Here is a 21,746-nt window from a genome sequence, read left to right as displayed (position 1 = left end):
GCTGAGAGAGCAGAAAGCACTCAATTAATGTAATAATTTTGGAGTTTGCTTTGTTATAGGAAAGTCCCTCTTTAACAAAATGAAGTAACAGAAACAATAGCTGTTCAATCTTTGATTTTATGATAGAATGGGTGTGGTCTGTAAAACCTGTCTCCCCTTCCAATGGAGTCCATAAAATTCCAGAGAGCCTGAAACCTCTGTGAAGCTTTGGCAAACTTCTCAGGAAATAACATAAGAAGCTGTTTTCTGGTTCATCTCACTATTTCCATGCTTACACTGATGTAATGGGAGAAGTGACACTTTGCATATTCCATTAGGATATGTACAGAAGTTTAGTCTTTAATTCTTAGAGGATTTGTTCCCTCACAGGGGTCTCTGAAAACATTTGAAATCCCTCAGGATTCAGTTTCTGACTCCCACTACAAGAAACCGCAGACAGTAAGGTCCAGTCACCCTGCATGGCTGGACTGTAACCCATGCAGAAAAAGCCTGGAACTCACTCCAGTATGCCTCTTTTGGCACGTCTGCACTTGAGGTTTAAGGAGCTGTAGGCAGAAAAATGTGATTGAAAGTCAAAGGGAATTGTATCTTTAACTTTCATGCACATGCACCACCCAAACACAAAGAGGAGCTATGAGATGAACAGTGGAACTTTTACATGGCTGCTTCTGGTTTCACCAATTTGTGTGGATAACCAGGAACTGCTGGAGCCTCATGTTCCCATAGCAAGTGGGAAGCTTTGCTCTTAGCATCAATCCAACCATGGGAAATGCAACCTTCTCCACATTTCTCCACAGACATTCTAGTACAAGTTGTTAATTCCCATATTATTCCAACTTATCTGGGCTACCCTAAGGAAGCACCCACTCTCTACTTCACCACTTCAGCATTTTGCTCTTAAGACTAGACAAGAGTGAACACATGAATACATCCCTCTGAATTCTGGTTATTGAGGCACAAAGGATGTCCTTCACTGGCAACAGGACTGCAAACACTAATTTATCTCTCAAAGAATTTCACATAGCCCCATATTCCACAGTAACTACATTAACACTGATTAACTAGTAGCAAGCTCTATAATCCATTGGTACATCTGATCCATCCCTGATTATTTCGTAAATTTAGTTTGGACAACTTTTTTTGAGGCATTGAGTAAACTGGAAAGAAAAAAAAAAGAAGAAAATAGACTCCTGAGTGAAAACAGTGATTTTTGGAAAACTGTCCTCCATACCAATTTCCAGTATGGAATTTTTTATAACAGAAAGATGGATGCGCTTGTACAAAAACATGAAATATTGAAATTATCTTAGGAGACATTTTCCAATTGTTAATAATATGGCTAGGTCATAAAAAGAGCTAATCCATATCTTTAAATTGTTCATCCGGAAATTTGGATTAGGAGGAAAAACCCCAGCAATTTTCATGTTTTATAATGTACCATCAAAAACAATAAACTTTTTTCGATCAAAAACAAGGGTCAAAATTGATGTAAAAGCACATTTTAAATTGCTTGTGGCTGAGTAGTTGTCTACAAAGTAGAGGGGGTGGGAGCACCAAAGAGTTTGCAATGGAAACACCAAGAAGCTTTTACTGTAGTCACTGTAGTCACACTAACAAGAGCTGCTATCGTGAAGTAATAACATTATCCAGAAATCTTTGTTTATTACCTCATTCCCAATGCCATCTCATTTCACTTGAGTTACTTGGGTCTGATGCTGGGGTTAACGAGCGAGGAGGTGTTTGAGTGGGTGTGAATTAGGGGCGCTGCTAAAATAGAAGCTATTTTAACAGTTCTGTGTTTAATATAGTCTGGAGCTCAGTAATTTTTTTTTCAGGTAAAATACTCACACATTCCAAGGCCAAGAGTGACTTTGGCAAAGCACAGATAATACCCAGACTTACTCGTATTATATGGAGTATTACAGGGGAACTCATGCTTCTATTCCTTTTCTACCTCCGTCATTCTGCCCACAAATCTAACATAGATGGAATGCTAATGCTTTCATTTCCTGTGTTCAGAGACTTTCCCCAAAACTTGGATATTTTCAGCGGCCGTGACAGAAAACATCACTGATAGCTGTTCTCCCCCACCCCTGTACTCCACAAGCCATCCTCACAGCATCCCATTACAATATGTTCTAACATCTGCCTCCTCAGATGATGTACGACCTATTTGATTGACCCTTTTTGTGCTGCTCAGGACTGGCTGCTCCCTGCAGTGGGAGGGTAAACAGCACTCATTGCTTCTTCTGTTAGCAACTGGTGAATTTATCTCCATTCCAGACAGGGAATGTCAAGCAGGGATCCTCCTTGCTTCCCTCCATATAGCAATAATACCCTCCATATAGTCCCTTCCTTTATAATTATCAGGGTTAAAGAATCCAGAACAATCCAGAAGAGGGAAGGTCTCTCCCTTCTATTGTTTATATATGAAACATTTCTGCCAGTTAATTTTTTTTTCCGTGACAAATATTAACATTACCCAGTGCTTGTGACTCCAGCGTGGGAAGCATGAATAAGGCAAGGAACAGTTCAGTCCTCCATTACGCAGGGATACTCCTTGTTTTTGCCAAAGTCAGCGACTGCAAAATATCTCTCAACTTCTCCAGTTAACACCATGGCACAGGACAGGCCTTTGCTCAAAGTGATCATATTCACCACAATAAAAGCCATGTCTAAAATAGCAAAAAAGCACTTGCCAATATCACAGCCACTAAATACAATACTTCTTCTTACCATCTATGTTTCTATCATGTATTCAACAACATTAACATCAGGACCATTGACAATTGTCCAAAGTCATCTGGCATGAAATGAAAAGAACATGGCTATGAAAACATAGGGAAGCAATGCACTGTGACCAGCACAATGGGATATCCACACTTCCCAAAGATGGAAAACTCTACTGACACAGGGAGTTAAAAGTCCGCACTGACTCCTACTCAGTGACTTTCCCAAATTCCAACTGCTACAGAAATAAGAGTCAGCTGGTCTTCCTGCTCCATGCCCCACCAGCCATCACAGAAGTATTCTGACTTCATGGTCCACCCTTACTAGCTTACTAACTGGAATTACATGGGAAAATGAAAAAGGAAACTGGGCCACATAGAAAAGTGACACAAAGTGGGAATAGTCTGAGCTAATCACCCCCATCTTGCTTTATAAAAACTAGAATAGAACTTGCAATGTTATGCCAGATTATTTATACATGTTAGGCATCCATGGCTACAGGTTATTCTCCTCCCACCATCCTGAAAAAAATAAAAAAGTAGCTAGTCTGTGCTCAGCACATCTATGTAGTTTTCAAAAACTTTGTGTCAGCAGCTGAATTTAAAGCAAAATGAATCTGTTCTCTCTGTATCTCATGAAAAACACACATTTCCTTTTTTTCTTGTTATACAAGTCAGATGGAGAGTGACTTCATCTAAGTCAAAGTCATCCAACTGGTAATGCATAGAGCTGCATTTTCAGGACAGAACATGTGGGGAAGGGCAAATAACTCCCCCAAAGTTGCTTGCAAATTACTTTGGCTTTGTGCAGAGAACATATATGTTAACATAAAGTAGAGTGTGAACCCAAGGAAAATGAAGACAAACACTGACAGCTGGCCAATCTTGCCCTTCTTTACTGTGTTTGCCTCAAATATAGTATGTTTGTAAGAATGTGTGAAATACTTCTGAAAATAACAGTTATACTCAGTTGAGTTTTAACGAGCAAAGGGACACAATTTACAATCCTCCTCAGAAGGATCTGATTTACTAAAATTCATGGAGAGACGTCAGCAAATTTCCAGGAGGAGTTGAAAACCTAACTTAGTCAATATCCTGTGAATTTTGGAACTTGTGTATTTAATTTGATTTCTTTTTCTCACATGTCCAAGGTTGCAGAGATTTTATTTAAGAATTTATTTTTAATTTTTATCTTCGACTTAATGTTTCCCAAAGAATCAGACCAATGCTTATACCATACACAGTATCTTTCTTCCAACAGTGGGTTGTTGCCACATTCTGGAAGGACACTGAACAACAATTTATTTTTCCCATCAGGATGGGTTGTAGAAGAGGGAATCTTTGCCTCCTGCATCCCAGTAGTGACTGGCAGTCTGTCTCTATCATCCTCCTCTTAGGGAATTTAGAGAAGGAGATCCATACCATTAGGATACAATGGACGTAAGCTGCAGGGCTCATTTCCAATTAAGGAAGACCAGTTATGGCAAGTTAGATCTTTGTCCTTCAAATACACTTCTATTACGCAACTCCAAACCCTGACCTTAATATTTAATCTACTGCAAGCATAGCAAGGGTCCACTGGAGCTTTCAATTGCAGAAGTAGAAACTTTGCCTGAAAGACACAGTCATCCTGAAGGGCCTTTTGCTTTGACTTACTGTGTGAGAGGATTATGTTGATTTTAATAAGCTTAGGATATGCAACATCCTAGAAGATGTACATCACAGATTTTCTCATGAGATTGAAAATATCTTACCTTTCATTATTGTTTATAATTAGAGCCAAATTGCTCCCTTAGAATTACTGTTCTTACAGATGGCATGTATCAGTGTCATCACTGACAGCTTTTTAGACTTTTGACCCTCCTTGAAAGTAAGGCATTGTATGAACTGTAAATTGTTTTGACTAACAAGATTGGTAGCAAGTGGGAAACGTTCAGGGACAGTATAATGTGTCCTAGCAGGATTACATGGCATTTGCAGACATGGGGCGACTCCCTTGTTTCAGATCTCCATGGTCCACTGTAACCTTTAAACTGAGTTGCCATTTTAAGCAGCTGAAACAAGCAGCCTCACAGATGGTTATCTGGTCTCATTGGCCTAGAAAACTGGCCTAGGAAATCTAAGAAGTTGTCACCAGTATTATCCTTCCTACCTCTCCCTCTTGCTTGTCTTCCATATTCTGATGGCTGTTTATGAGCTCAGCTGTCATTCTTTGCACCAGGGAAAGATAGATGGGACACACCAACCCCAACCTAAGTGACCTTTGAATGTGACAAGATTTTTAGGTCAGTCCTGCTAAATGGAAGCCTTGGTGTATCAAGGCTTGCCTCAGGGTGAAATTTCCAGTGAATTTATTATCTCCTAATGCCCTTTGGACTGCTTCCCACCATCAAACACCATGGCAGCATTCAGAACAGGAAGAAATACATTAACTGGAATCTGATCGTTTTAAAAGGTTACAGCTGCCCAAATATAATTTAATTTCATACTTGCCCTTTGAGGGTTTGGTGTATATTTTCATTTTATGACTGCAAATGATAAAGCTCTTAAGATTCCAGGCAATAAAAAGAAAAAGGGGGAGAAAGTATTTTAAGGGTTAGACGTCTATTCAGTTCATAGTCAATGAGGAAAGTGACAAATCAGCTTTTTGTAAAAAAAAAAAAAAAGGAACATTTCCTCCGTTTTTAGTAGTCATTTCTTTCAACACTTGATGGGGAACAATACTTTTTAGTGAAAACAAACCTGTAATGCCACCCAGTGTGATAAGAAAGAAACATTTTCTGTGCAAACATCTACCTATCCTACATCCCTTGAGGACTTGTTTCAGAGGAGCAATTAATGGGAAGTGAAATAAAGTAATCTGAGTGAACTGTTGCAAAAAAAAAAAGGAAAAACAAAAACAAACAAACAAAAAACCAATCAGACTTGAGAAATGCTTAAATCTAAGCAGAATACTTTGAGTTTTAACTGGATAGGCCATGGTTCCTTCTAGAAACTCTCCTAACTTCTTTCTGAGCTCAGGTTATGCACACAGGTCCATCTCCCCATGCCCACACAGCAAGATAAGAATCAGGGTCCTCAGCACTGTTTTCGGGGCAGTATTCAGTTTGGTTGGAGTCCCACACCTGTGTAATAACAGAATTCTAAAGAACAAGTATGCAGGATATAAATCTGACATCCTAGTACACAACATGAAATGCTGGGAAATGATGCTCACTCTCTCTTTTTCCCCACTTAAAGTAAAAGCGAGCACTGAAACACAAGATAGCACACAAATGTCAGCTTGGCCAGCTTGGACTACAGGTGGGAAAAGCTAAGCACGCGTGTCTTTCACTGTATCCAATGAAAACTGCATCACCAAATGAACATCACCTCGCCATCAAACAGTCCGATAGAATTTTGACGACTATTTTCGCTCCATGCAACAAAACATGGAAAAAATAAAATAGCTGTGGAAAGCAAGAACGATTAAGCGCGAATGTTGCATATCCTATTTTCAAAGCCACCGTAAGAAATTAATTATTGCTGGGCTCCCAAATCCCTTCAGGGCTCTTTAAAAATCTTTCCCAAACACACACTGATACACACTGTCCGAATTACTCTCACCATCACTGTATCAGAGCAGCATACAGCAAGAAGAAAAGCTGCCATGATAATGGGATAAGTAGGGATGGTTCCTACCTACAGTTCCTGAAAGGAACTGCATTCCTAGGCAGCTCTTGGCACAGCAGGAGAGTGAGTTAAATCAAATGACTGAGCAAGGAGATTCTGCTCCTCTGCCCTGCTCAGGAGAGACCCGACCTGCAGCACTGCCTCCGGCCCTGGGATCCCAGCAAAGGAAGGACGTGAACTTAATGGAGTGAGTCCAGAGGAAGACATGAAATTCACTGTGGGAATGAAGCATCTCTCCTACAAGGGAAGGCTGAGAGAATTGGGATTGTTCAGCCAGGAAAGGAGAAGGCATTGGAGTGACCTAAATGTGGCCTTCCAGTACCTGAAGGGAGCCTACAGGAAAGATGGAGGAGCACATAGATACAAGACAAGGGGAGAATGGCTTCAAACTGACAGAGTGGGTGGAGATTAGATACTAGGAAGAAATTTTCCAGTGCTAAGGCACTTGAACAGGTTGCCCAAGGAAGCTGTGGCTGCGCCATCCCTGGAAGTGTTCTAGGCCAGGTTGGATGGGGCTCTGAGCAACCTGGTCAAGTGGAAAGTGCCCCTGCCCACAGCAGGGGAGTTGTAAGGTCTCTCCCAACACAGGCCATTCTGTGATTCTATGATTCTTTGTATTGCTTACCCTCAACACTAGTAAGCCCTAGTTTATTTTTAAAAAATTGGAATACTGAACAAATACTAATGCAGAACTACTGCAGAGAAAGTAAAAGATTTTTTTAAGGACAGTTTAACCTACCACACATAAAATGTAGCACACCTATTAGTGTTTCTAATGTGAAATTTGTAGAAGTTCAGAGTTTAATGGTAAATCTACATGAGAGATAAACTAGGACTTCAGCCATGTTCTTGTGCCAAATTAAGCTAGAACCATTTGGTTCCCTTAACGAAATAAATATGCTGCTGTATTCTACAGTAATGGCCTAAAACACTTTAATAACACTATCACAATCTGTACTGTTTTGGTGTATTTACAGAGAACACACTGTTAAAAAGACTGTTTTGAGGCATGGAAAGGGAAAGAAAGGGAAAAGGATTTGCTGCCAGGTGCAATTTTCACACTACAGCACAGGGACAGCATTAACTTGTAGAGTTGACACTTCACCTTCAGAAGGGCAGACAGCCACTGGTGTTGCTGCCCAGATGCACTGAGGGACAACCATCCTTCCCCAGCCCTGCACCTACAGGGAGACACACAGGAATGATGCTTTTTTGGACCCCTGAGCATATCAGGTGGGTGGCATAGGTACCACTCCTCATGGGTCCCCACATCTCTGAAGGATTAACCTCATCCCCTTGAGCATAAACTGCCAGTCCCAGGCCCCTTTGGGAGGTACAGACACTGTACCTACAGGAAGGAGCTGGAAAAAGCCACTCCACAGCAGTCCCTGAAGACAATCTGACTACCTCAATATGCCACAAATAGATTGCCCCTGTCAATGGCTGCTGGTGCAGGATGTGGCACAGCTGTGGTTCCTAAAGCAAAGTACAGCTTGCAATACAGCAAGAAGCCTCTGCTGCAATTCAGATTTTAAATAGAGAGAGAAATACCTCTAAACAACAAGATGCAGAGGTGCAGATCAAGGCAGAAAACACTTTTGAAAACCTCACTTTCTACTATCATTTAAAACTTTCTTACTGCTTTCCTGTTGTATTTATAATCATAGGATACTGATTTCCAAGCTTCCCTCAGCTTAAAAGCACACTTTTAAGAAACGTTTTTCTTTCTTGCATACTTGCCCTTTCTTTTGCTTTTCAGTTACACTTCTGTGTTTGCCCATTAAGGAAAGACAACTCACACAGTAGCTTTCTGACATCCTGGCTCCCTGTAATTCCAGAGTCTGTCAGCCTCCAAGATAGATGACTTAACAAACTTACAGCGTGTTTCCAGGCAGGTAACTCATTCATGATGTGACCAGTCTCTATGGCTAAGGCTTAAGGAATGTCAACCTAGTAGTCAGCAGTACTTTTCTCCTTCATTATCCAATGAACGGAACAAAAACAGACCAATGGTAAAAATGGCAAACAAATAAGGCAGTTATGTGAAGTGAATGGGCTACTCAGAAGCTAGTCTAGGAATCAGATTCCAATGATCAGAGCTCATGCAGACTGCAAAATTTAAAAAGTAGTTTTGAGGACTACAAGGAGCTACAGGTACTGTTGTCTCTGAATTTTCTTGTTCAGATTGATCTTACAAAATTCACTAGAGCTGAAAGCATTAAGAATCTCTGAAAAGAGAAAAGAAACTGACCCTATGTATTGGGGAAAAAAAAATGCGTTTTGACTTAACTTCAAGAGCAAGCTTATGCTATCCAGGCACAACAGAATAATTAAGTTTAACACTGTGAAAGCTAGCTCTCCAGATTCTAGGTATCTTTTATTGAGAAAAGTTCAATTGATGACTTTGGAAAGAAAAACAGTGCAAGCCTCCTGACCTCAATGGTTTGCTGTCTAACGCTCTGATCTACAGTCTACAGTAATTAGGTATTTCATAGTTTCAAACTGTGCCTAATATTAGCCCCCATTCATTAAAGGGTGATTAAATATCCTGGCTGCTAACAGTCAAGCCTGGCAAGGAATCAGACTTAATAAAAGAAAGGGTAAGAGTTCAGAAACTTCTAAAAGCTTGCACTCTCTTGCCATATGCAATTTATATCACAGGCCAGTGATGCACTCCTCATGCACACATTTACTGTTCTGTTTGTTTACTTCTATTCCCTTCTGCCTTGTCAGCTGGAAATTACCTAAACTTTGGACAAAAAAGAATGGTCATAAAATAGACTGTAGAAAGAAAGAAGACATAAATCAAAATTCTTACACATTCATATATTACACCAATCGGCATCTAACAGCAAACCATATCATCTGATCTAGGCACAACACAGAGAGCAAGACTTCAAAACAGAATTTCTTGTGCTATGTTTTAGGATGAAGAATTGTAGTAATTTGATTAGTGGAGCTAAAGAAGTAAGTATGCATCAGTAAGTACTTAGTTTGTGTAATTTTGTCAGTGCTCCTCCCTGTTGTTATTTGTAGCATTGTTCCACAAGCACTGGAGTGTGTGCACATCACTGATCTGTAGTTTTCCTGTGTGTTTGTTGTGATGTTCTGCTGGGGGACTGTGAATACACACTATTGGCAGAGTTCAGCATGAAGACAATAAACTCCAGAAATATTCAGAGAAAGTTCCCAGTCTGACTGCAGCTTTCATGTTTTACAGGAGCCCCGTAAGGCCCCAGTTTGTGGTTTCAGAGTGAGTTCCCCCACTCACGGAGCCAGCCAAGCTCCATTCAGTGTGGTTTCCCCTCCTCTCCTCCCGCTGGACAGTTTGCTTAGGATTATACAATCTGATTTGCATGATTATATAATCTTCTTTTCAGCAACACCCCTCTGAAAAGAGCAAACAACATAATAGGAAAACCAGTAGCATAAGCCAACTCTTTCAAAACCCAGTGTCTGGAATGTGCAATGGACACAAAGTGTGTGTGGGGGGGGAAGAGGTTTTTTTTGGTTCTGTTACCAGATTTTTCATACAGACCTTTCCCAGGAGCATTAATTCCCAGAATGTAAGCCACGAAACAATGTGAAACACAAACCTCTCATAGGTTTTCACTGTTGCCAGTACAGGAAGAGAAGCATCTCAAGGTATGTACAAGGGATGTTATTTACTTCTTTTACAACAGAAGTTACTTTGGGCAAATTAAGAATTCTCAGATGTTTTTTTCCCCACCCAGGCTTAAAACACTGGCAGGCAGGTACTTCCACTGCTACTATTTTGACACAGGTTTTGTCTTGCAGCTGGTTGAACTCATAGCTTTGACACAACAATTCTGATGATCTGGAGTCTTGGTTCTATCGCACAGAAATACAAAGTCCTAGCTGATACAGATGCCTCCTCTCCTTGTCTCTTCTTCCAAACACTTCAGACTTTGTCTTAGGACACTGTATAAGTGAAGACTGTCATATTCCAATCTGCAAGCAGGCTCTTCTGCTGGCTGCTAAAACTGCTTAGGATGTCAGTTACTTCAGCAATATTCATCTAAAATTAATGCCTTATAAATAATCAAGGAGTAATCTGCTTCCGTCTGTCAGGCTAACCCCAAAAAGAAACAAGTGTAACATTTTTGCAAGAGAAAAGAAATTAAAGATGACCTGACCTCACAAGCATGCTTGCCAGAGAGTTACACACTCTTCCCTGCATGACCTATTTTTCCCTGCTTCCACCACAGAGACATTTCAAACAAATAGCCAGTAATTTAGGCTGCTTGAAACACAGAGGGTTGCCACCCAAGACAGTTGGGCATCTTAATGGCTTTGTCAGGTTTCCAAAAGTTTTTAGTGACTTGTTATCTCTTCTGAAGTTGAAATAGAGCTCTATTTAACTAGTCCATGAAGGTCAATGTTAAATGTTTCACTCTCCCAAAAATTAGTATACGGGTATGGATCACGGCCTAACATTTTGTTGGATATTACAGTGTGTGAATGGCCTGTATGAAAAGCATACTGAGTACATAGACAGTTTTTTAGTTAAAACACCAAGTTAGGGAATAACTTACAGCTAAAAAACCTTAACTTACAGCCTAAGTGTTCCTAAAGCGTAACTGCCAGTGCTGCAATACTTCTAAACCGCTTTTGAAAGCTGCTCAAAACTACTCCCTAATAAATTCCTATAAGATTCAGAGAACATCTGTTTCTATTACTAGAATCAGATCCTGTACCAGTTATCAAGATCCCCATCTGATGTAGCATGAAACACTGAACACCTGTGGGTTTTCATCTTTTCCATTTGAGAACTCCACAACTTTCTTAGCAGAGAAAAAGACCAATGTATCATGTCAGAACAGTCTACCTAAAACAGGTTAGCTTCTCTGAGACACCTTCTAGATCCAATAAAAGGGAAAATCACTGAACTATTCTATTAGCAGATATACACGGTCACTACAAGAAAAAAGCAGAGAAATGGGTATCTAGTGCTAATTCACAAGAAGAGAAATCTTGCGGCAGAGAAGGACGAAGCAAAATGGAAACAACACAAGTGATGAGGTGAAAGAAAAATAGTATAGATGTGTGCATATGGAAGATGAGGCAAAAGATTTGCTGTCCTCATGCTGAAGCTTATATGTAAAGAGAAAACAATATGAAGCTGAAGGCTGGTAAATAGGAAATAACATGGAAAAGATGCACTGTTTCCATCATCCAAACGTCAAAAACATTTTCTAGGAACCCAGGGGGTGAGGGGAGGAGGTGAAATAGCTGTATAAGCATCTTATAACAGGTTCTTCTTTCTTGAAAACTGCTGGGTTCTGACTCTGGCCCATGTGTGCTCAGGAAACTCAGAGAACGCTGGCTGCACTTTTTCCTGGCTGTTTGCATATGTTCCTTAGTATGCAGAATGTCTCTGTATGTAATTGAATTGTTGTTTTTGCCTCTGTTAATACATATGCAAATGAGTCACTCCTGCAGCTGTGCTGTATTAATCATATGTGTGCTTCTGTCTGTCTGCCCTGCAGACTCAGGGTCGGAGGGAGGGGGAAAGAGGGAATTCAGCCTCTTTAACCTAGAGGAAAACTCACTCATGCAGACAGAGGTCTGCCAGCAAACAGCAGGCCTGAGTTACAAGTAGAAGGCAGACAGCCTGGTCATTTTTCAGTCTTTTTTCATTTTTCATAGATGTGGATGGAATCTGAAAGTTATGCAGAAAGGACTGTTAATCTAGATAAAATGAGTATGCTACCACTGCTAATTCTTTCCCTTGGAGAGGGGAGAGAGTTTTAATTTGATAACCCACAAAGCAGCCATGATATTGTTTTACCATGTGTATTTACTGCCTGTAAATGTCCATTCTGCATGCACTCAGATATTCACAGTGCTCAATAAAACACAAAGCATTTCTATGTAGTCTGCTGTAATCACTGTCTTTCCTAAATTGACTGGATTCTGATAAAATGATGTGGTCAAGCCTTTCATTAAAATCTATTTTAATAGAATATGTTGAGTTTACCCATAACATTATGTAAGATTCTATTGGGGGCAAGAATGGGCTATTCAAATGCCAACTACAAAGAACATTTACCCACCATGAACAAGATTTATTTGAGCTGAGTTCTGTCATTCGTGCTTTTACACAATCTACCACAATCTCTAGTTCTCAGCAGGTATCCAGAAAGTGAGGAGTAGTTGCATCTTGGTGTTGCAAGACTTGCTTTTGAGTTAGTTGAGAACTTCTTCCATTTAAAAATGTAGGGATTTTTCAGAGATGCTCTTGGCAATCAGCAGCCTCTCACCCCATACCATATTTTTACAGTTTAATGAGTACCTTAAAATCATTACTAAGACTTCATGGAAAAAACCCAAGAAACCTTGGAAAGATACAATTTTTCAAAGACAACTTACCCCACAACAACATAGAGATTTTCACCCTGGTTAGATGGTTGTAGCTTCTTTTACATGAAGAGTTCTGGGCCCCACATTTTTCTAGCTAAACAACCTTGGTCTTCACTGATTTCTTTTGAAATAACCATCTTGGCTACCCATGTGTAGTACAGGTGGCAAATATCTAGTGACCAACATATTCATTTACAAAGCCGGAAAGAAGCAGTTGACAGAAGTAAGGAATATAAAATAGGCACAGTGCAACCATTAAAAAAAGAACAGATTTTAAAGGGCACCCAACAAAAAATGTTGCTTTATTACTCCTTTTATTATTGTTATTTGTGATGGCTGTAAGAAACAGTACAGCCATACACTGAGCTAATGGCAGATGGACAACTGCCATTTTTTGGATATGCTAATGAGAAATGTCACTTTCTATGTACTTGGTTGTTTTTTTCCCCAGATGTGTGTGCTCACAGTGAAAATCTAATTCTACCTTTTTAAATTTTTTTTAAATACTTAAGTGAAGTGCATGAGTATTATAATATTGTAATTAAACTGTACACTAATGATTCATTCTCTACAAATGAAGTCAGAATCCAATTAATGAGAATAGGTAAAGTAAAAAAACAAACAGGGAAAGGACACTGACTCTCGCTGTCGAAAAGCCAGCTTAGATGGTATTTAAAGGAAGACACTGCCCAGCAAATAGAAGAAATAACTTTGCACTGCTAAGAAACAGTTTGTTTTCCTGTAAGCAAAGAACTGGTTATAGTAATATCTTGGAGAGGTCATGAATGCAGACTGCAGAGTAAATGAATAATGGATTAAGTATTGCCATCTCTTGACTACATTCTCTGGAGACAATAATGGGGTGCTAGACTTCCCCTCAGCAGAAATAATTCATGTGTCTTTGAATCTCTGGCAACTTGACTCCCCAAAACAAGGAAAGAATAAAGTTTTCAATATTCAGATGCACCACTACAGTGTTTGTATAGCTTTTTCAGAATCAAATGTTTCACAGATTTGAGGTGTTGCAACACTAGAAGGTCAACTGTTTAATCTAGCAAAACTGGTTATATCTAGAGACTATAGCAAGAAATCAGAAAGAGATTTGTTAAAAAAAACCACCCTCAGTTATTACATGTGCTTGGCAATTAATGCATAACAATATGGTAATATGTCTTCAAGAGCAAGGGGAAGTTCTGTCCTCAGGAACATTTCAAATGAAACTTAAGGAGATACTTCTGAGAAATAGCCTGAAGTGGTAAGTGGAGATATGTAGCTCCATTCACCTGCAATGGTGAAGAAACCAAAAGGAAGCTGGTATGTTAAAAAAAAAAAAAAAAAAAGGTATCTGTCTGAGAAGGCTTTAATTTTACTTTTACTTCATGCTTTACTTATGTTTCATAGGCAACAGAAGTTTTATGGAATACTTGTATGACCATTGGAACACTGCCTCTTGATCAGTAACTGCACACTTGTTAAAGTGCTCTATCCTTTCCAGTGATTATGGATCCTTAAGGTATATAGAAGCAAGGTTTTCCAAAGGAAAATTTGTACTGACACCTAAATAACAGCAGGATGAACAACTTTGCAAAGCCCTCAAACTCCAAACTGGCTTAATTTTTCTCAAAATCTAATTTCTTACATCAGTGCTTGCTTGAGGCCCAAATATTTCCAATTTTTAAAATTACATTTAAATTCAGCCCTTGGTATGCATCTTACCACACAACTAAGAGAATAGGTTTGTAGTAAGAAAAAAGTAATTGACCCAAGTACTTAATATTGGGAGTAGAGACTAAAAAACTTGGCCAGACTGTTTGAGGTCTGAATATGCTCATCATCTTTATACAAATAGTTGCAGAATACAGAACTCTCCTAATGACTGGTGTTCAGAACTGAGACCCAGCTAAAATGCTTTCACACTTAGACACTGATGGGAGGTTCTCTTGATTCATACAGTGACAGATTTGGACATCGTGTTGAACACAAACACTAATAATTATGAAGTCCTGTTTCATGCTAAGATGAGGAGGGAAGAAAGTTTGAATGCTGACACTCCAAACTTTTTGGGGTGTTTTTTTTTTTCCAAGAGCAGATGTTTGCAGGAAGTCTGTATTACATCAGACTGCTATACTGTTTTGACAGGACACAAAATGTCCATACAGTAAGACGACAGAGGCAGCTGTCATTATTCATCCAGCATTATCTTTCAATAGAGTTATGGGTATATACAGCATTTGTGTTACTGCCAATTAATCAGTTGTTGTCACTATCTGGTTATCAAACAAGCAATCTGGGAAATCTGAACCATTCCCACTCCCAATGGTGCAGATTCCTCTCACATTGTATGATTAGCTCCTTTGTTTCCTAATGCTCAGAAACTATTCACAAAATACTTTTATCAGAAAATTTCAGATACAATTTTATAAAGAATTTTCTCAGACTTATGAAAACATTTATTTTATACTTAGCTATGCCCAAGATGACTGGTACCAGAATAAACCAGTCCAGTTTAGTTTTATGCAGAACTTGTTGCACCACATCTATGTTTACAGCTTTGAATGTTGATCTTCAAGATGGAAGAACTTAATTCCCTCATCTGCTGAATCATACAGGAAATCATCATGTTCATATAAGGCATAGAGCAATACTTTTGAGTCATTAGCCTTATTCAATAAAACACAGTGACAATTTATGTTCAGGTTTTTTCTCATTTATTTGAAACATAATTGCCATCCTGCACCACTCATGAAGAATGAGACCAGATGATGTTTGCAAGGAGAAAAAATTGACATAAAAAACCCATGTGCTTACCCAGAGGGATTTCACCGCAGCAATGTTCAGGACTGAGTTTTCTCTGTAACAGAGAAAAGCTAAAACCACTTTTTTCCCCCTCAAATGGCATTTTTGTCATAAGAAGTGGGAATGAGTGAATATACAGGGCTGATAGACAGCACTTCATCAGAGGACAGGTTCAAGCTTGCACTGTGTTAGTTCCAGCTTTTCCAACATGGCCCCATCCACCTACTTCCTTTACATCATCTAATGTAAGTTTTAGCTGCCAGTCTCCTTGAGTCATTAGTCCCTCTGCAAATGCTGGAAATCAAGGCAATCCCTCATGGCTAATCGGGGCAAATATCAGATGACAGAATCTGCACATCCCAGTGGGTGAGTGGGGACTCCAAGTTGGGGAGAGAAACAGAGGGCTTTGGATTACAAAGCTGTCACTGCAAATCAACAGGGCATTTCAAATGAGAGATTATGTTTTCACTAACAAAGAGTTTCTTTGCCACAGAAAAACCATCAGGTGCTAGTTCTTCTTCTATAAATACAGCATGCATTTCATTTACAAAAATAAAAATTCAATTTTGACAACTAGGGATAAAAAAAGTACTTCCTGTTGATCTCACAGTACACTACTAAAGCCATGACCTGACTTAAAATTCTCTAGCGAAATAACAAAGACGTGTTTATTGTTACATAAACAAACAAGAAAAATTCCTTGGCTTTGTCTTCACTGAGATAATGTTGTATATCGAATTTTACTGGGAGCAACAAACTGAGCATTGTGTCAGGTCCTTTGATCTCCCCTGCTTTAAGTACACAAAGTCTGAAAGATGAGTGATAGGGAGGATAGAGAAAGAAGAAAAGAAGGAACATTCCACTTTTCTGACCTCTTACTGTCTGATGACCAGATGACAGAGGGTGTGTAGGAACTTCAGAATTGTAAGTAATGAAGGGGAATGTCTGAAGTAAGAAGAGTTCCTTCTTGAAAGAGACTGCAAAGCCTTTTAAAGGTGGGTTTGGACCAAAAACATCATCAATCTTTCTTTATGACTCAACAAAGTCATCACTGAGCTAAATTGGATTTGAACAGTTTTTGAAGGCACATTCTTTCTAGTCTAGCAACCAAGTTGAGCTCCATTCATGTTAGCTAGCATAAGTGAGCATCCATTTTAAGTCCTGTATGATAAAACCTTTCCAGAAGTAAATCTAGCATGACTCTTTCAAATAGCACCAGAAGAGGCATGTCCAATTTCTATCAGATATATTGCAATGATAGCTAAAAACCACTGTTAAGATGTGAAGAAAAATCAGCTTCAGTTTATTTCTAGTATATACATGCCCTTAGAGATCAGATCTGAAAAATTTATGAGAGTCTACTAAGTTAGTAATTTGAGCCACTCCCACTGACCAGTTGCCAAACTCTCCCTCTAATTCCAGACATGTGGCAAAACAACATAGGTGAATTTGGTCAATATTTTCATTTTAATGTTCTCTGCACAGGAACAAGAGGCCTTTGAGGCTCTCAACTTTTCCATAACCTAAACCCATCCTAAGATACCTACGACTGCAGTCACTTTTGCACAAAGCCCACCTTTTAACAAGAAAACTGTTGTTGTGATAAAGTCTATTTTAATCAGGATACTTCAGCTCACAGCATGCATAGATACAGCCCAAAGCTGGTCCTGGAATGAAAGTAAACCATCCTACCATCGCACCAGAGCACTGATGCATTATTTTAGGACTAGTTTGAAAGACTGCAAAAATAAAAAGTAGAATCAGACTGCTGTTTTTGCATTGCTAGCTAGCTCCATGTTTGTTTTTCCTTTTTCCCTCCCTCCTTCCTTACTATGTCCGTTCTTGTGTGTTTGGCTATTATATGCACTTTATCAATACTGATGTTATGCCTCAAAACTCATTTCAGAGGGATGACTTATGTGGCTTCCATGATTCTTAAGCTGCCTACAGTATTTGTAATTCAGAGAATCAGAAACTAACAGACAGACAATGTTGCTTTTCATACAAAGGCACAATAGGAATGAATGTATTAACCTCTGTGGTGCATGGAATGTGTCAGCTTACACACTGGCAGCTATTTCTGTGGAACTCAGCTAACTTCCGCTGGCTGTGTTAAAATAAAATTAAAAAAAAAAATCTTCCCCAGAACTATGTCCCACGCTCTAGTACGCTGGCCAAACAACTGAAATATCTGATGTCTACTTCATACTGATGCGGGCCAAACTGAGCTGGCAAATGCATTTTACACATCCTAGTTATAAATGCTGAGCCTTTCCTAGCAGGTATAAAGCTCTGCTGTTCCATGTGACTTGGCAAATAATAATGAGCAGGGAGATGCATTTGCAATGGAGAGCTTGGGGCTTTTTTGTTTCTAGAAAGGAGTAGACTCCTTTCTAGGCAATCCAGAAAATTTACTGGAGTAGGTAATCCAGACTTTGCAGCATTAGAGATGATTTGGACTTTGACTTCCTCTCAGTCAAAATTATTATTTGGCTTCATCCTACCAGCCAGGCATACACAACAGGTAGCAAAATTCACATAGGGGCAATGGACATTTGCTTAATTCCAATGACTTGACAAGGGTTATGCAAAGGGCTGATCAGGAATATCCAAAGACTTGCTATCATTAAGACCCATGGACATCCTAATGCTCCAAAATTCAGAATGCTGACAGTCCGAATCAGATATATCTGGCTACCAGGTCACCTCTAATGTAGCTGAAAAAAACTCAAACCCTTTAGTATCTTTACACCTGTTTTGTAATTGTCTATGTTAAATTAGAATAATCGCTAATTATCTGCAATACAGCAGTGCCTAAAATGCTCTGGGTACAATAAAACACAGTAGGAGGGACGAGTTATTGCTCTGAAGAGCTTATGGCCTAAAAGGACATAATCATGTTAACGACTTCTAAGCAGTTTAAAAGTGCTTGTCAGGACAGAGCTTTTCTGCCTGACAATCCATTTCCTTTTGGTATTTTACAGCCTGCATGAGAACGATCTAATGGAAAAGTGTCCTGGTTTCAGCAGGGATAGCACTGGCTTTCTTCTCCGTAGCTGGTACAGTGGTGTGTTTTGGATTTAGGATGAGAATAACATTTGATAACACACTGATGTTTTGGCTGTTGCTAAGTAGTCCTTACCCTAAATCAAGGATTTCTCAAGTTTCCCATGCTCTGTCTGTCAGAAGCTGCACAAAAACACTGTGAGGCAGCTATGCTGGGACAGCTGACCTGAACTGGCCAAAGGAATATTCCATACCAGAGAACATCATGTTCAGTTTATAAACTGGGGAAACTTGCTCAGGAGGGGTCAACCACTGCTTGGGGACATGCTGGGCACTGGTCAGCAGGTGGAGAGCAATTGTTTTCTTGGGTTTTATTCTTCTCTCTTTTTCATTATAATTGTTGCCATTACTATTACTGTATTTTACTTTATATCAATTATGAAACTGTTCTTAACTCATAGGTTTTACCTTGTATTTCCCAATTCTCTTACCCACCCCACTTTTGGGAAGTTAACTAACGGCTACGTAGTACTGAGTTGTTTGGGGTTAAACCACATCAATAAGAAAAGCAAAGGTACTGCTATGAGGAAATTCAAAGTACAAACCGAAAAGTAGTTAAATTGGCAACAGAGACACAAAAATGTAACAAAAACTTGCAGCAAGGTAAAAGGAAAATGTGTTATCGTTTGATGACTCTCTTGCTTCAGATGCAAATTTTATTTGAAAAGAACAGCCCAAGAACCCCTGTTAATTGCATTGTGTTCCAAAGGAAGAGAAAACTGGTTTTCATATTTACTTAACCTTTGCCTCCTCTACATTGTGCTGGGACTTACCTGCAGTTGGAGTGGGCCTAAGCCCGGTGTTGCTGCGGCAGCAGCTGCCATGGTAGTTGGGATCAGCTGAACGGGGTAGGGGTCACCTAAGTAAGAGAATAATAGAGGCGTCAGCACCTTTTATCTACTCTCCACCTGCAAATTAAAGTCCTGCATTCACTCTTTCCAAAAGCCTTCTTTTGTGTGCCTTGTTGAGGCTTAATGAAAAGCTCTATTGTGCAGCCTTTTACTAACACTCTTTTCACAATTCTGGCTGAGAGAGGAATGTGAATAAAAGGCACAAGCAATTAAGGCGGAAACCTCATCCTTTTTCATGATGTATTTAGGGAAATGGAAAAAAAAGTGCACATTGATCAGAAGGCTGCACTTCAAAAAAAGGAAAGAAAGAAGATGGGGGTGGAGGAGAAGAATAGGAAAACAGTACAACCTTGATAAGATCACAGCATTAGACGGGAACAAATTTACAAGCTTGTCCAAAATATGAAGTTAACTAAACTCCTCTCACTGTTAGTAAACTGAGCCTCACGCAGAGCAGAAATGGCACTCAACTCACTACTGTTTTCTTCCAGGCAAGAAAAAAAAAAAATCTCCCTTTAGTGGCAGGGTTAGATCCTACAACAGGAAAAAGCATGTGAAGCTAAGGAAATCAGATACAAGCCTTTGAAATCCCTGCACCACCTTCCACTTCACTTCAAGATTAAATTTTGCTTCTGAAGGAAAACTACTTCAGTTTTAGTAAGAACTGCATTGTGCTTAATGAGATAAAGGGAGCCAGTAAAGGTTTTAAGAAAAATTGCAGGCATTTATGAAGGAAAATTACCTGAAATGGCAAAAATTGAGATGGAGACCGGCATGTTTTAATGGTATGTAGAGCTGACTTTTGGTCACTTCTAACATATCTGATTTGATAAAATAAACTTCATACTACCCCATCCACAAAACCATTAAGAAAACTAGCAAAAATAGTAAGAAATGTTACACATATTATATTGCTTCTTCAAGTGATAAAATGTTTTAACACTTTCCACCAAACTAAGCTCACTAGAGCATTTCTGTATATCCCTATGTTCTGGTGGCATGCCTGATTCTGTAGCACAAAAACAGCCACGAGAAATAAGACTACGGAAAAAGCAGAATACTCTGTCAGGAAAATCTACCTAAATGTTGCTGTACCTTTCACTGAAATGGTAGATTAAAAGTTTTTCCTGTTATTGTGCTTTTTGGAATGAACCGGGCAAAAAAATAAAAAGACAATTAAGGAGGTAATGCAGGGTGTTCTGTACAATTATTAATAAATATTATTGAATTAAAGTTTCAAATGTTATCAAGCCTTAGAGTTACAGGAAATGGAAAACAAAGAAAAATAAATTAATCTATTTTTTTTTGAAATGCAAGAAATTAGCTGTGTTGATGTACACACATTCAGTTAAGTTGCAAATGTTTATCTTCCCCTTTGATAACGTAACCTTCTTTAGACCTTTTCATTCAAGGATTTTGATCTCCTCCTGTTAAGAATTAAATACCACAACTTCTAGTAATGGAGGACCAGCAGAAGCTGGTCTGTCAAAGCACCTTAACAGATATTTAACTTAAATAACTGTGCACGTTTATATTTAAGAACATCTTAAGTATTTCTTTGTTGACTGAAGCCTCACAGTCCTTCAAGGCTGACCAGCCAAGCAATTCAAACTAAAATGTCCACCCAGGCATCCCCATTCCCAAGTGTCTTTGCCCCAGCTTCAGGCCACAACATTTCTATTTATTTATTTGTCAATGGGCAACAGATTTCCTGACATGCTTGGCTTTCTTTTTCTTCCCCAGAGAACATAATTTTTTTACATTTTCCAATTTTATTTTGCTTTCTGAGGCACCCACCTTCCTTTTCCTACCATGGACTGAATCAAAAACATTTCTGGCCTGACATTTTCTGGGGAGCTATTCTGTGACCTAAACAGTGGGCCTTAAACATGTGAAGACACAGAGAAAAAGGAAACAGTGCTCAGAGAGTCAGGGACAATGGTGCTTAGCTGCTTCCACAGCATCATTCCAAAAGTCTCTCTTAAAGAAGACATTCTGATCAAAAAGCAGCCATGAAAGAAGAAAATATTTTTAATTTTTCAACTGAAGAAAGAAAAGAATTAAAGAAAAGTTTCTCAATAGGATGCTGATTCTTACAGTTCATTAAATTTCTAGTTTTGAATTATTTGTATTAAAACACATATATTAAAAAAACAGCTTCCATGCACCCTCCCACATTTCTCTCCACATACATTTATAACTTCAGACCATCATGCTAATTCATAAATCCCACTATTCCCACCAATAA

General features: G+C 39.1%; 1 protein-coding gene across 7 annotated transcripts in view; it reads right to left on the bottom strand.

Moving 5' to 3' along the window:
• The window catches only part of SOX5 (SRY-box transcription factor 5), a 244,957-nt gene that overhangs the window by 61,764 nt on the left and 161,447 nt on the right, over positions 1 to 21,746 (bottom strand). For all 7 annotated transcript variants that reach the window (XM_062491739.1, XM_062491736.1, XM_062491740.1 and 4 more), the window contains one exon: positions 19,421 to 19,506. In XM_062491739.1, the coding sequence (XP_062347723.1) occupies positions 19,421 to 19,506 (86 nt within the window). The remainder of the gene's footprint in view (positions 1 to 19,420; positions 19,507 to 21,746) is intronic.

This window comes from Cinclus cinclus, chromosome 4 (assembly GCF_963662255.1).
Source record: "Cinclus cinclus chromosome 4, bCinCin1.1, whole genome shotgun sequence".
NCBI lineage: Eukaryota > Metazoa > Chordata > Aves > Passeriformes > Cinclidae > Cinclus > Cinclus cinclus.
Note: the sequence above shows the minus strand (reverse complement) of the source record. Positions and strands in the feature narration are given on the sequence as shown.